Source organism: Corvus cornix, chromosome 4 (genome assembly GCF_000738735.6).
Source record: "Corvus cornix cornix isolate S_Up_H32 chromosome 4, ASM73873v5, whole genome shotgun sequence".
In the NCBI taxonomy this organism is placed as follows: domain Eukaryota; kingdom Metazoa; phylum Chordata; class Aves; order Passeriformes; family Corvidae; genus Corvus; species Corvus cornix.
In genome coordinates this window covers 12358001-12373904 of record NC_046334.1, presented here as the reverse complement: position 1 = coordinate 12373904, position 15904 = coordinate 12358001, and the positions used below count along the sequence as shown (strand labels likewise).

Below are 15904 nucleotides of genomic sequence, written 5' to 3'. Positions count from 1 at the left end.
GGCCCTAAAGGCCCGCGGCCGCCCCGGCCCGCCCCCGGCCCGCCCCCGGCCCGCCCCGCTCCGCCCCGCCTCGGGGCCGGCGGCTGCTCCAGAAGGGCTGGCTCGGTGCAAGTTTGGAAGCTGATGAGCCTCGGGAGACGGGAAGCAGCTAAAAGCGGGTTTAGCGGACGGCACGGAAAGCTCCTGGTGCAGGGAGAAACGGCTCCAGCGGGTGCGGGCGGGAGCGCAGCGGCGCTGCCACGGCGAGCTGGGTGCCTCGAGGCGGGAGCGTGGGCTGGAAAGCCGTAAGGAGCCCGAAAAGAGCGGCTCGGGGAGCAGAAGAGAAAAGGAAACCTGGGGAAAGCTCCTGGGTCTGTGAATATCAAAGAGGACAAGGAGAGCTAAAGAAAGGAAAAGGGGCAAGGTCGGCACTGTCCGCCTGTGTTGTCTCGTGCCTTGAGCTGGGAAGAGGGGTTCACGAGGGTCCAGCCCCCATCCCGGCGTTAGGCCCACTCCAAGAGAAAGGAAACTTTGTGGCAAGTGCTAGAGGAGGGTTTGCCTGCCCGGGCCTGTGCACAGCCCTCCTACAGCCCTTGGCGTGACACAATCCATACCAAGAAAGCAGTGTTAGCAGAAAAAGGCTGAAGAGGGATGGCAGCCTTGACAAAGCATCCCGGGGAAAGGGAATAACATCCTCTTCCGAGAAAAAGGCAGTCAGCATATTTTCTGCATGCATCTTTCATAACTGCTTCATAGAAATGGGATGTTTAAGTTTGCCTCTCCATATTTGAGAGATCAGAAATATATCTGAGAGCCAAGTGCTTAGGATCCAAGGAAAAACCTGAATTAGAGTCCAAGGCCTAAAGAACTATTTCAGGAGAGTCATGTGGATGAGGGCGTTGCTTTTTGGCTCTGGTGTCTCTCCTCCTAGTCTTTGCCTCATCTGGTTAAATAATTTCTCTGAGGCAGAGGCAGGATGATCCCTGATGAAGCCTCTAGACACAACAACCACAATCCAGCTAGATTTGACATTGCCAAACAGCACTTCAGTGTCTTCATTCTTGTAAGTGTTTAGTTATGATCATGCCCAAAAGGCCCAGTTAGGATGAAGGCAATAACCTGTTGGTGCCGTACACATGGTAATAAAGAGTCCTTACTATTCGCACTATAAGTGGTTTTTAAATATTACAAAGATATGTGGATCCAAGTCAATTAATGTTGGCCAAAGCCCAGAACAGAAACAAATCAAAAGTACATTACTTTCCAAACTGTCTGATATTTATAACACACCCATGGGTAACATATTTTAATTTTGTATTTTGTCTGTTGCTTCCCAAGCAGAAAGTGCTTTTTAGTGCTTGCTCATGAATTTTTATCTGGGGTGCAAATGGCAGAGGCCAAAGGCTTTGTTGGTTTGTTTTCATCTGGCATTGAGGAACAAAAGAACAGATGTAGCCCAAGTAGCAACAGTGGATGCTGTCTAGATCCTGGGGAAAACAGTACAGTGTTCATAGCAATGGGTCATACAGCTTTGTATCTCCCTGATGTTTCAGTACCTTCCTTTACATAGCAACATCTAAAATTGCCATCTGAAGCAAGAATTGCAATACAGGTAATCCTGTGCAAGGCAAAGTGTTGCCTTGTGTGTTAGTTGAGAAAACAAACCTTGCAAACTGAAAATAATTTGATTTAGTCCATGTGTTTGTTAATCTCTGCTTTAGTGAAATGGCACAGCGTATGTCTAATTTGATGGTGTGTGGCAAATTCCTGAGTCTCAGAGGGCTGAGATCCATCAGGGTACCTGGAGCAACAAAAGAAGGTTCTAGAGACCTCTCCTTGTAATATTCGTCACATGGAATTAAGGCACTGCTTTTTTTTTGCTGCAATAGCCTGGCTATTGGACCTGCTGGCACTGTCCTCAGGCTCCGTAAACAAAAAGTAAGAAGGAGCAGTCTTTACCAACATTTGTGTTTTAAGAGCAGGGGAGGGTGGCTGGTTTGACCCCTGCTCTTACTACACAGCAGCAGGGAAAAAACACTGGTGAAAATGTATCATGACAGGAAGCAGTTTTAGGCACAGGCAGCCATCCTGTGTGAGCTGAACAGGACCAGGACGGAGGCAAGACTCGCACGTAAACACAAACTCCTATTTTTTGCATCCAGGCTTCCCCTCCGGAATTGCATGAATAATTCACAAAGCTATTAATGTTAAATGGGAAGAAAAAAATCAATTCTCTTATTGAGTTGCTTGAAAAACCACCTTCTCTGCCTGGGACAGCAGGGAGGAAACATGCCTGCTCATCCAACAGCCTCCTGGTGACAGAGCTACTTGGCAAAGTCCTGTCATGACTGTGCTGAAGTTCAGCCTTTGCACAGATCTTTCACTCCTATCAAAGACTAGCTGGCTGTTAACTGCAAAAACTGTTGACTTATTTAAAAAAAACAACAAACCAACTTGCTTTCTTTACCAACTGGCCTTTGCCTTTTAAAGATAAAGCTGTTATAAACTGTTCATCACCTATCTACTGATAATTTCATTTCAAATTAATTACATCATTACATTTTATTTGTTTGTACTGTAAGCTGTGAAGACATAGAATTTCTCTGCCTCACTTTTACCAGTGAGCCTGTGTTCCTGAGAGGAGGATTTTTTTGGTTCAAGCACTAAGACCATTCTTTCATTATGGGTAAGATAGCATGATTCTGTTGAAGATATACAAAGAGTGCCAGTTCTAACAATTTTCCATGTTTTCATTTCTTCAAGACCTATTTTATGTAGAAAGGCTACAGTTAGTCATGTTTCTAATGGAGTATTTTCCAGAAAGAAACATCCCATGAGATGTTCCTTTCCTTCCAAGTTTCTATACTTGGAAGAAAACATTTTCATATATCCTTATTTTTTAATTTATTTCACGAAGTACAGTGCATACCAAAAAAGCTTTGGTTGAAATGATATGCTTCAAGTTTACCTAAATCAGGTGCTCCAAATGGATACAAAAAGTTTTGTTGCTTTTTTTTTTCTTTAACTTTGTGAGAAGTTTCCGAGATTCTTAATTTTTGCCCCATTAATACTAGCAATAATGTATTTTTATGTCTGTAGCAAGAATACATTTATTGTCCAAATAAACATGACTATGTGATGTAACACATGATTTTAATGGGGGTTGGATTGAATCAAAGACAGAGGAAAAGGATCAGTCTTACTACAATGCTTTTCTAAATTTTTTGTTGGTTTTGTTTGTTTGTTTGTTTGGCCACACTTATTTTATCCCCCCTAATTATCAGCTCCTCTCAAGTTTTGGTGGTATGAACCATGGCTGCAAACTTGTTTTCCAGGATGGGGTAAATCTTTTTAAACCAACCTGGGAAGAGAGCCTGGACCTCATGTGGCAATCCCAGTCTCCCTTTGCTAAGTTATTGCATGTGTTATTGGCTTCTGGTAGGTCAGATCTAATAAAAAGTAGCATTTCATTTGTCTCCTGTCACTGGAGCTGGGCAGCTTCAGAATATCAAACAGTTTCATCTCATGTAAATATCTGTGCTTTATTGGAAGTAAATAGGGCCAGGGTGGCTATCCTAGTGCTCCCTTTTATCTTGTGCTGTTGAGGAATGGCAGGTAGCCAGCAAACCACTCGGGGGAATTCTGCACTCTCTCATCTGCCTTCTGGCTGCAGGCAGGTCATGCTTTCTCTCTACCACTGTATTTGCCATAACTCACTGTAAAAATTGATATCTTTTATACAAGGAGTCAGGTGTTTTCAGCTTCACTTTGTATCCTGAGTGGAATTTTACTGTCTGCTGTCATGACTTCCAATTCTTATTGCACTGAAAATAAATAGAAGTAGTTTGACTTCCACTCAGCCTTCGAGCCTGGCAGTGTGCACTGAGAGAGCTGCAGCCTTGTGTGTTGTCTCTAGCAAGAACAAGGGCTTATAAGCTCCATGCACTTCATGAACACAGCACCCAGGCATGCCCCACCTCAAACAATTTAATTTCCATCATTTAGAAATTTAGGTTTCTAGGAATTCATCAATCCAGCTGCAATTAAAACCAACCAGCCCAGCAGATGTGCTAGAATTTGTGGCGCCAATACAAGGAGCAGGCCACAAGGATGGCACCTCCTTTGGCTGTCCACCATGACCTGGCAGCCTGGATTTCTACTGCATTTGGAGAGAGAAAACAGTGAAGGAAAAAATATGTAAGTATTATTCCAGAACTCCATGATCACATTAATGACTGAAACTTCCAGGGTAACTAAATTAACCACTTAAGAAGAAACTGTCTTTTTCCCTTCATGCCAGGATTTTAACGAATGACAAAACATGCTGATAGCTCGTAAATTAATTTACCTTTGCATCTTGGGTTTTTTTTTCTTGAGTGATATGAAAGCTTGCACTTCCCAAAAGGCATTAGTAAGGTTCTAGTCCTCATGGCAGCTTAGACAACACATACAGGGGTGCCACCTCCTGGTCCTGCCGCGCAGTGTAATCCTTGAGCTCGATGCACCCACCAGATCCCCGTGTCACACGGACTCTGCAACATGCAAAGAGTAACTTAAAAGCCCAAATATCTTAAGACAGGATCTGGATAGAAATCAGCCTCAGCTCAAACCTAACAAGAATGTAGTTTTTATATTGATCTCTCTTCTTCTAATCCCTTTTAGGTGGACTTCAGAAAATTATATTAATAAAACACAAGACAGAGTGGTCATTTGAAGTATAACATACTTCAATTATTATTTCATTGAATGCATGTACATACATCTTATTTAAAGTTATAAATTATATGAGAAAAGGAGACTGCCCATAGCCCATATATGATGAGCATTTTAGAAAAAATAATCTATTATGTAATTGATAAATGCAGTACTTAATAGATGAACTACATACACTAAATTAAATCACGTGATTTAATGTGTGCTTACAAAATAGGCTGTTTAACAGATGTCTGTATAAACATAAAACATAGTTATTAATAACTATCCCTTGTAAAAAGAAATACACCTTTCCAAATTATCTAATAACCTACTTCTTAGAAGTTTGATATGCAAGGATATAGTACTTTTCCCAATATTACTCTGATTAATAACCACAGTTTAGATATTCCACCTCTTTCACCACATGCATCTTTCATACTGTCAAATAGAAATGCCAGGGGATATCAACTGATGTCAATAATCTACAACAGCACACAAATCATGACTACTGATTAGTAAAGCAATTATCATATTAAAAGAGTTCAACAGGGCTCAACATACTGTAAAATTAGAAATCAGTCAATACCACTGCCATTATATAGAATAGCATTGATTGGATGTAGTAAAGGCAAGACTTGATGACAATTGATCATGATGAACTCTGCTCACAGAGGAGTCTGGTACACTAATTGAGGAGCCATCCCTAAATAGAATAATAAATAGATGAGGAGGGGAAAGGGAAAATGTCTACACAACTAAGGTTCTGCGTGTCTGTGCAACAAAACAATAAAAAAATAAAGAGCCAGGAAGGCCTCTGTCTGCTGGATGTCCACTAACTTCCAAGCCTCCTTTTCCAACACCAAATGAACCTGTGAACTCCTCACAGGTCATCTCCACAATCTATGCCACAGCTGGGAAACCTGCTCAAAGGAGTCTGAACCACACCTCAGCAGAAACATTTCCAAAAACAAATCCCACAAAGAGGCCAGAAACCCCAGAGGTCTCATCTGTGACCCCTGTGACCACTCTCCATTGGTCTGCCTGAAATCAGGCCTCAGACTGCTCATGTAACTGAAATATGTTCCTTAGAGTGAGGAGCTGCCCAGGCTGCTTTTCTTGGTTTTTTTCAGGGCAAGCTGCACATGGAAGAGTTTGAGTGAAATGCTGGGTTGTTAAATTCAACACTAACAGTTTGTAGTTCTCACTACAGCTCAAGGAAATGCATTATCCTGAAAACTTATTCTAAAAGCATCCCCAGCCCTAGATCAAGATCAAACAGAATCAAGATTCTGAAGACACTCATCCCAGCAAATGTAAATGTTGTATTGCCTCCAGGATCATCCCAGTTTTGTCACCTCTACTGAGTTTTAAAATAAAAAAAATAATAATAAAAAAAAAAGCTCAGGGGCTAGACCCCCTAGACCCCTACCTGATTTTGAATGAGCTAGAAGGACAGAAGTAGTTCTGATTTTGGTTTGTGACAGGGAAGAGATGGTCTGGAGTAACTCCACACAGCACAGGCTGCTCAAACTTCAAGCAAGCACAAGTTTTGCCGGTAATAAACCATGACGGATGTTCAAAAATCCGGTGTTCGGGGTATGCAACGTTATTTTTATGTTTTCATTGCTTCCTGGCAATGGGAGAGCAGGTTGTGCAAGGCAGTTTGCTACCAATGACTGGTCGCCAGCAGATGGCCCCCTTTGCACATCTCTTCCTAATGCTCAGCGGTACAGGCACAGGAACGCACCCTGAACAGCCAGCCAGCGGGGAAAAGTCGTAGATGAGCACTTAAATGTTCCCAAATGTAAGACACAGCAGTAGAAAAAGACATTTGGAAACAAGGGAATAAAGGATTTTAGCTACATCAATCAGTCTTAACATGCAGGTATGTTACAGGGAAAGATTATTATAAAAATGAACACACTGAGTTTTATTAAGGACATAAAGGAGGAGTTTTAAAAATATATCTGGTTTTCCATCCACAGAGCTCTTCAAACAGTGATGTCTTCAAGAGTTAGAAGCAGCAGATGTTTTGTCCTCTGCCTTACCCACATAGCGAGAAGGAGTGATTTTATTAATTCATTCCAACCTACATTTATTTTCAACTCATGGCTCATTTCCTTAGGCAGCTCAAGTTCGAGATGAATGCACCTGGGACTGCTGTGGTTGTTTCATTTTGCTGATGCATTAGTTCCACAGCAAAAGGTAGCATCCCTTACATGCTTCATACATAGGTACCAGCCAGCAGCACCAAATTACAAAGCAAGGCTATGTTTTACAATGTAGGTCTTCCCTGCACTGATTCGCTGTATCATATTTAATTTGGACATGAGGTCATCCAGTCAATTCAAAGAACAAGGCTCCTTGAAGCAGAAGGGCAAATACATTAAATGGTGAACAACAGAGGAAATTTGTGCTCTGGAGGTAGACAGAGCTCACAAGCTTGTCCAAGATGATGATACATCTTGTCTATGTTGTTTGCACAGCTATCAGATAAATAAATTAAAACAAACAAACGAACAAAAAAACCACATTACTTACACTGACAGATTCTTTAATTTTTTTTTATTTGCTTTGTTTTGGGCATTGATTGCCTGATCCACCCAAATACTTCAGCCTATCATTTGGCACAAATGAGCATGAGATCATGCTGCATTTGATCCTGCAAAGGTACATGGTAAAAAGAGGAGCTCTAATACTTTAGAAGCCTGGTTCCTGCAAGACCAGTGAAAGATAAGCAAAGAGGAGGAGCAACATGTGTGCAAGATTCTTGATTGCAAAAAATAAGCTGTTTGTCAGCTTCCCACTCAACATGTTGTCATAAGAACATGTTCTTTTTTACTGTTACCAAGGCCTCCTGCTGATATATTCTGTACTTCATTTGCATTTCAAGAGAAAAGAAAGGAGGAGGTGGAAGGTGGGTTGAGAAAATAACACCAAAAATCAGAAACACTTCTTTAAAGCAGGGCAAGACAAAGTAGTCTCTATTTCAAGTCAGATTGGCATTTCTACCAGCAGCTAACAAAGCACACTTCGCTTGTCATTGACAAGTTCATGGCTTCATCACTTGCTTTACACTTCCCCATTCTGTATGTAAGGACCCACTTCACAGAGTTTGCAGCTTCTTTTGCCAAGACAGACAAAAAATGTCTGAGAGAATACTGACAATCCCACCATCCTCTCACAGATGATATGTAATGCTTACACATTCAGAGGTCAGAGCTTTACTTTTACACAACTTGGAGTCATAACCATAATGAGGGTCACACATTCCAAGGCTCCTCTTGATGAGCCAGAGAAGTGTTGCAGGACAGGGAAAAAAGGCACACCATTCTCCTAATTTCTTACAGAAGCAGAAAATTTCTCTTCCAACAGTTGTTCTTTATCTCCCCATATTTTTCCATGTCTGGCCCCTCTTTCTGCCTATTCAGTCTCCCATTTTACCTCTGAGCAGGAAAAAAGCACACAGTAGTGCGGGAAGGATGCTCTCAACAATTGTCTTATTGCAGTCTCTGTTCGCAACTCTCAGAAATCAGCCACACAGAAGGAAAATCTCCCAGTTTTAAAATCTGGCACACTGAAGACATTTGAGAGTTATCAGGTTTTTCAAATATTTCTTAAAATTTTTTATACCTAGAAAATAAATCAACAGCTTAAACAGCCATGGAAGCACATCTTATTACAGTTGGGAGCAAGTAGATCTGTTCCATAGCAGAAGAGCCTGAGGCAATTTTCCTTACTGCTGGCACTCTCCCTGCCTGGGTGGCTAAAAGCTGTGCAAAAGGGCAGATTCTCCTACTGCTTACCCATAACGCCAACACTTTGACTGATCCACCAAAGGAATTCACATATCTGTAGCAATACCAGGCCTGGCCACAGAAGAAGAGAGCTCAGGTCCGTGCTATCTCTGTGCCACACAGCCTCAGGGCAATTATCACTTCTGTTAGCCCCTCCCCTGGATATTGTTTTTCTAGACTTTCCAGGGCTAGGCAGAGTTGTATCTGTGCATCTGTCCCTCTGCAGGATGTATTTGTGCTCACCAAGACTGATCCTCTGTCTTCTCTGAGACTTCAGCCAGCAGACAGCTCTCATGTAAACATTATTAACTGTTCTTACCAATGTCTGTGTTAAGAGCACCTTGGCCAAAGCAGCACCTATTTGTGTGTGTTTCATTAGGGACATTCAGACTGTTAAAGAAGCCAGATCTTTCCATAGGGGGCTACTTACCAGGAGAGCAAATATTTTATACCAATAAATACTATAAGAGATGGAAATATTCCCATTGCATACTCCTTAAGTATACTTGCTCTGTTCCTGGAGGATGGGCTTGTCAGAGGCTAAATCCTTAGCCCTCCCATCCAGTGGTAACACAAGCAGGGGGCTATCTAGAAATAACAGCAACAGAGGACAGTGGATGTCACATCATAGGTTTTCTTTAATTTGTGTAATGCATACAAACAGACACAGAAAGGGATCTAACAAAACCACAAGATATAATTTAAAAACACAGTATATTTTCTGTTACACCATCCTTGGCTGGTACTAATTTATCTCAGTTTCACACACCCAGGCATCAGGGACATGCTGCCCTGGACACTGTTCTGCTCTTTGTCACAGCAGAAAACTTTCTACAACGCCATCCCTGGTCTTGTGACATGGAGGAGAAAGTCAGCACCTGCTTTTTCTCTCTGACATCCAACACTTCCTCTCCAACATGCAATTCAGAAAACATATTTTGGTGAACTGCTTCATGTCTTCTGACATCAGGAGATCTATCTAGAGCAACATGGTTACTGTGGCTCACAGTAACAATGCTAGTCCAAGTCCCTGAGAGAGTCTAGGAGTACAGAGGTGTTTTATTATGAGTAACCATTTAAGTCCTCAAAGTATTGTAAATATTTTTAAATTGTATTTTAATGAACATAACTAACTTTATTGTAGATTCTTTCAGCCTCAGGGAGAATTTAATTAGCATATTTTATGTTTTCCTATTTATAAAATTATAGTATTTTGCTTTAAATAAGGATATCTCTTTATGGTTTCCCTGCTGTGTCACATGCAAAATATCTTACAGGGACAGAAGGAAAACATGTTGGGTTTAATATAAAACCAGTCCATTTTCTGGTAGAGATACGTAATGGAAAAATGAGATAAAATAAATAGCATTTAACAAACATTTCCGTTTCCCACAGATCCATTTTCTATTACTATCTGACAATATTTTTTCTGTTGCTCTTCCTTGAAAGACTCTTTGACCTTTTTCCTTTTCAGTCCCCCGTCCCTGAAAGATACAGAAAAGAAACAGTCTTAAACACACTTCAGGGTCAAGGCAGGAAAACATTACTATATTTAGACTATGTAGTCAAAGCAGTTCCTACTCTTAATGTTGACTTTTGTAAGACAATGCTAAGTGATTTATTACTGCCAACTTACCACACAACAGTGTCCTTCTTTTAACTCAGCATTTGACAGGAAAGTAATTAATTTTCACCTAATACTGCCTGCTGTCTAGATCCACCTGTCAGCTGTTTCTCTCTACCTACTATATTATTCTAATTATTCTAATGGAATTATTCAAGTAATAAAGTAATATTTTCTGAATCAGAGTCAGTAAGGGTGATGGACTACAGTGCAAACAAAGCAAGTTTTAAAGGATTCCATGCTAATGTTTCAGAATACAGAACACCTAAATATGCTTTCAACCCAATTCCAGAGATGTTGCTTCTTACCAAGGAAGCACAGACATTCCTGCCCGAGCAGCGATGACAGCCTTGACTCTGTCAGCAAAGTGAACAGCATCTTCTTCTTCCTGAAAAAAAAATTAATTAATTGCTTTACAACATAGACATTTTCTCTGTGCCTCACCTAAAGAGATAGATTTTGTCAGACAGCAGGCACAGGAGTTTGTACAAGACCCACAGGCCAAATATGACCTGCAGGGCAGTTCCAGCTGATCCTGGTTTGCCACTACTTGGTGGCAAAAAGAACTAAATGGAGGCTCTTTGGTTTCTGGGGCAATCTCAAACAACACACAGCCTGAGGTCCCAGGTCTGGGCAGAGTAGGGGATGCATCCCACATAAATCCATGCTTACTTAAGACTATAGCGTTGCTTCCTGTTCTTTGTCCCTTAACTTATCAACAAAGATTCACAAACACCTTGTGCAGTAACACAGACATCCTTCCAGACACTGCACAAGCACTTTCAAAGCATACAAAAGCGTAAGAACCTCTTTGACCATTGGTGGCAGGTACCACACATTGCAGACGATAGCCCAGCTGGTCAACACATTAAAAGCATAGGTCATCATGGAATGCTTTGTGCTGTTCCAGAAGGCATCTCCAAAGCGGGGGTCATACTGGAAGACAAGAAGAATAAGCTGCCTTGGTTTAAATCACATGAGCTGCTTTTTTTTTTTAGCCACAAAGTCACAGTGCAACTTATTAAATAAGGGGCAAATCTAATCACACCTCCTGAAAGTATCAGTAAATTCAGAGTAAAGTTCCAACATTCATTACAAGTTTCTAACAGTTAACTTTTACAAGCAATGCAGGACCCTAAACTGTGAAAGACCTGTTGAAACACAACTATAGCAAAAGATTTATTCAAAAGGTAAAAACTTGTCATCTACAGATACGCTGACCACAAAGGTTTCCTTGAAAATGCTCATACCAGTTTTAACAACTTCGGGCAAAGTTATAGTGCCAGAAAAAGTAACTAATGTTTCCAGATCTGGAGTGACCTGGCTGAAGGTACCAGAAAGACTTGGAAGTGCCAAGAAAACTGCCTTTATCCCCAAAGCACACAAGAGCCAGGAGCCTATGATAGAAATGACGTGTTTCCCATACTGCTTAAAACCACAAAACGTTTCTGTGTCTCAGGGCTTATTCAGTACTTTTTTCACACCGAACATACCCCTTTTCAAAGCTTACACATGAACAGCTTCTCTGACATGAGAAGCTTTTGCAAACAATCCGTCCATGTTTGGAAAACTGCAGTTACAGTACCTTGATTGCTACTGGATGGATGGTTCCTCCTACCTCAAAGCTTCCCTTCTTAAACATCATTACAGATGTGTTGTTAATGCAGGTACCTGGTCAGAATTAAAACAGGTGAAAGGCTTAATCCACTCTGAGAAAAGCATCAGGAAATGAATCCTAAACGGTCTTAAGGAGACTTAGTTGCTAAAGGAGAAAGTAAGCTTTAGTTCTGGAACATAATCCCAGAGTATGTCTTCATTATGTTATATGCTAAAGCAAATAAACTGTCATAGAACTGCTGTAAAATACTAGGACATGTCTTTTAATATCTCACCAGAGCTAATTAATTCTACAAACTAAAAACAAACACCTCACTTGTAAAGGCTGGGTATAATAAACTGCACTCAATGGCAAGAAGTGAGAAGAGCAATAAAATCAATACAGTTGTTTCCTACCTTCTGGGAAAATTAAAATGGGTAACTTGGCCTTATCTGCAATGTGTTCTCTAATTCTGTGGAGAGAAAACAAAATTTCAGTGTATACTTCATGTTTATGTTTGTCTAAGAATCTAGACATCCATTACTTCTCACATAGGACAAGTAAAGCCCTTGCCCAATTGCCCTTTGCCAGTCAGTTGCCTCAGCTGGAATATCTGCTGGTTTCAGGCCTTTATCTCAGTATCTCTTGCTAATAGAAAAAGTAGGTTTTCTACAAAGTTGTATGAAGTTTCATTTTACCATTTCAACCAAAGATTACTGGTACTTGAAGCATGTGAAAATAACTTCCCAGATTCCAACTATGAATGCAGTCAAACTTTTCTTTAGACTGAAATACATTCCAAATTTCTAGTTTTCATGCCTTTTAGGTTCACAACATCAGTTTTATGTGCATCTAATGATTCTCCACATTTAATTAAGTGACAGGTCACTATCTTACTACATTTGCTGCATCACTTAAAACCACAAGTATCACCATTAAGCAGATTACTGACACCAAAATCTGTCATTTTCCAGGACAATTGTCTTTCCTACAACTCAAGAGCATGGAGCTCCTCTCCATCTGCATTAAAGAACAAAATCAAAACACCATATATCACAAAAAAAAAAAAAAAAGACAACTGATGACAAAAAATGACAACACTGAGGACAAATTACCAGACCTGACCAGACAATGAAGCAGACACCTCACTACCTTACTTTTTCCTCACCAGGTGACGGTCTTTCATTTCCGAGCGTTCAAACAAGACATGCTGAGAGGTTTGCATGCAGGATTTTTGAATAAGTCCCATAAGCCCTCCATGTACCTGGCCAACCTTGTAAGCCCAAAAGAAACTTGTTACAAAGCAAACACACATACACACTTAAATTATTAAATTCTAAATACAGATGCAACCATTTCTAAGCTTACTGACAAATTATACCAATCCCCTTGGTCATAACTGTGCACACACCTGCCTGCATCTGGTTTTTCGCAGTCCAGAATGAGAGTTTGGATGCTGTCAAATCCCAATCTTTCTAGCAGGAAGTTTATCCTCTTACCCAACACTACATCTATGGGCATCTCAACATTATGGATATTTACCAACTGTCTTGTTCATACCAAGGAATAGCATCCATCACTGGCCAGGATTAGGACATCCAATGGAGACGTGTGGTTGGCTACACAGATGCCTCCTTTCTGTGGTTTGTTTTCCCTGCAATGACAACCATAAAAGTAATTAGTTAATGTTTATCCTCCAGACCTCAGGCCCCATCAGGTGGCAAACACTGAAAAATATCTAAGCGTCTGAAGGCAGTACTACGTCACCTACACACACCCTACCAATGCACAACAGGAAACACAGTAGGCAGACAGAGTCTGGGTGATAATTGTACCACCACCAAATACCCAGGCTGTAATGGAATAAGAACCCTGCTCCAAAACTTGAGATGTTAAATACTGCAAGAAACAAATTCCAGACTAACAAGGGCAGGGTGGCATCACTCACCTGTTATGGAAATGAACAAGGCCACTCAGACATCGGATACCCAAGGTGGCACATACCATCTGGACCTGGTTGCTCAGCCAGCCTTTAACTCTAAAAGAAACGAAGCCATAGAGAGATTCCTAGTTCTATGGAGTCATACACAGGATAATGCAATATAAACTCTCTGAATTATCCCCAACTGCTGTTACTACAAAGACCATAGTAAGGCTCACACTGCATGTCTGCTTTCAGATGCCATTGCCATGAAACTCTCTCACAGCACTCTGTAAGTTTACAGGAGAGAAAAAGTCACTCCATGACAGTCCACATCAGTCCTCTGGACTCCAGCAAAGTGTTCCAACTACTACTTCAAATGCTTAACGAAATACAGAAGAAATTGAAAGAGCCCTCAGCAAACACCTACCTGCCATTTGGAAACTGTCCCACTACTGTAGTGGCCAACACCAGCAACAGGATGCTGAAAACAGACAAGCAGATGCTGCAAAGTAAAATAATCTTAATTAAACTCCAAGAAGCAAAACTGGAGGAGTAAACAAGAAGGTATTTTTATTTGGCCCACTGATCCACTTCATAATGCTTCCTTCCAGCATTAATAGCATCTAACTAGCAACAAACCACTAGCTAAGTAGCACACAAACCACTTAATCCATCTTTGCTGGATTTTAAAAACAAATTAATTACTAATAAAACATATGGAACATGGGAAATCTACATTTTTTAAGGGATATTTGAGTTTAGATGGCTTCTTGGAAAGGTCATGCCAGGTTGTCCTTCCTGCACTAGCCAATAACATATTATTTCACAACTTCTGTAAAAAGTACCATGAAAAATGATCCCAACCAATGCTGTCTGGCTCACCGGAAAGGCAGCAGGAGGCAATACCGAAATAGGATGCCAGTGACCCACACAGCAGCCAGTTTCCAGCTGGTATGGTGCAGGTTAGCATTGGTTCTGCTGAGCAGGTTCCAGGACAGCAGCTCCTCGGAGGAGAACCGTTGAGTGACTTCATCTTCTGCAACTGCCTCACAGCCCTTCTTGGAGAAGTACATGACATCAGCAAGGCTGAAACATCCTCGGCATCGGCCAGCAACCTCCTCTTCCATGGGGGTCTCGTCTCTCTGGATGATCCCTGCATGAGGAAATGAGCCTTCCTTCCACACGGTGAAATGAACAATATGGATTCCAAAGAGAGTAAAATACATGTGCTTTTTAGAAGTAGCTCTCCTCCTACTCAAGCATCATAATGGCATTGCTATGTCTCATCTATGTACTGACAGTTCATTCCACAAGTCACTTCTGTAATCCTACACCATACAACCCCCCCTAAATTGCTGAGGAAGGAGAAAAGGATTCAGATCAAGCCACAAATAAAACCTTGAGTACAACACCTACTTCATTGTTGTTTACCAAACAACAGAGGTACTCACACCTAGAAATGTCACCAATACACTGCCAAGATGGCAGATCCCTCCTGGTGCCCTGACTCAAATTCAGGCAGTGTTTGTATGATTGTTGTTCTGGCTGCTGTTGATTAGTTTTATTGTTTCCCAGCTGTAACAAACACTTTCCTCTGGCATTTTTTTTCTTGAACCTTCTATTTTCCCCCATCCCTTCTTCTTTAAGAGTCACTTCACTACCAAGAGACTTGAAGGTGCCTAGATTTCACCCCCAGACATACACAGCATTACACAGATACATTGTGCAGGACTAATGACAGCACATTCATGCTCTGCTATTTGTAAAGTTATACCCCATAGGACAGCCACACAGCAAGTCTCACATCTTTGTTGAGGTCACTCTCAGACCAGATTCTTATCTGGCTGGTTACAGTGACTAAAGTTGTCTTGATTCATACCAGCTAACACTTGGCTTTTCTGTTTGCCACCCTGCCTTTGTTGTTGTTTTTGGGTTTGGTGTTTTTTTGGGGTTTTTTTTTGAGGGGGAGTATTGGATGACATTAAATATGCATTGTAAAAATACACTTCATTTATCTGGATCAACCTACTTCCCCCCTAATCAGAATCACAAAACTTTCCTCCATCTGCACTTCAGTAAAACCTTCAACACCCAAGAAATCATCAGACCAGAAAATTATTAGCTGACAAACCAAGCAGTCTATGTGACTAATGACTAAAAATGGCACTACAAGTAAAGGATTACTATGAGAACTTAACCCCCTCCCCTTTGGTCAAAGAAGAAAGGAAAAATAGTTGGGGGAAGAATTTATTTGGATTTTATCCTCATGCCTAGAGAAGAGTGCAAAT

General features: G+C 41.1%; 1 protein-coding gene across 18 annotated transcripts in view; it reads right to left on the bottom strand.

Moving 5' to 3' along the window:
* Positions 1-9089: 9089 nt before the first annotated feature.
* Positions 9090-15904, bottom strand: part of LOC104697251 (glycerol-3-phosphate acyltransferase 3-like) — a 29739-nt gene continuing 22924 nt past the window's right edge. For 13 of the 18 annotated variants that reach the window (XM_039551466.1, XM_019293289.3, XM_019293281.3 and 10 more), the window contains 10 exons: positions 14499-14787; positions 14044-14118; positions 13641-13730; positions 13253-13346; positions 12850-12965; positions 12109-12164; positions 11681-11766; positions 10903-11031; positions 10404-10483; positions 9090-9955 (listed from right to left, as the gene is read on the bottom strand). In XM_039551466.1, the coding sequence (XP_039407400.1) occupies positions 9841-9955; positions 10404-10483; positions 10903-11031; positions 11681-11766; positions 12109-12164; positions 12850-12965; positions 13253-13346; positions 13641-13730; positions 14044-14118; positions 14499-14787 (1130 nt within the window). In that variant the 3' untranslated portion in view covers positions 9090-9840. Of the gene's footprint in view, positions 9956-10403; positions 10484-10902; positions 11032-11680; positions 11767-12108; positions 12165-12849; positions 12966-13252; positions 13347-13640; positions 13731-14043; positions 14119-14498; positions 14792-15904 lie in introns of all 18 variants that reach the window. The other 5 variants (XM_039551467.1, XM_019293278.3, XM_019293294.3 and 2 more) reach the window with 3 other exon arrangements.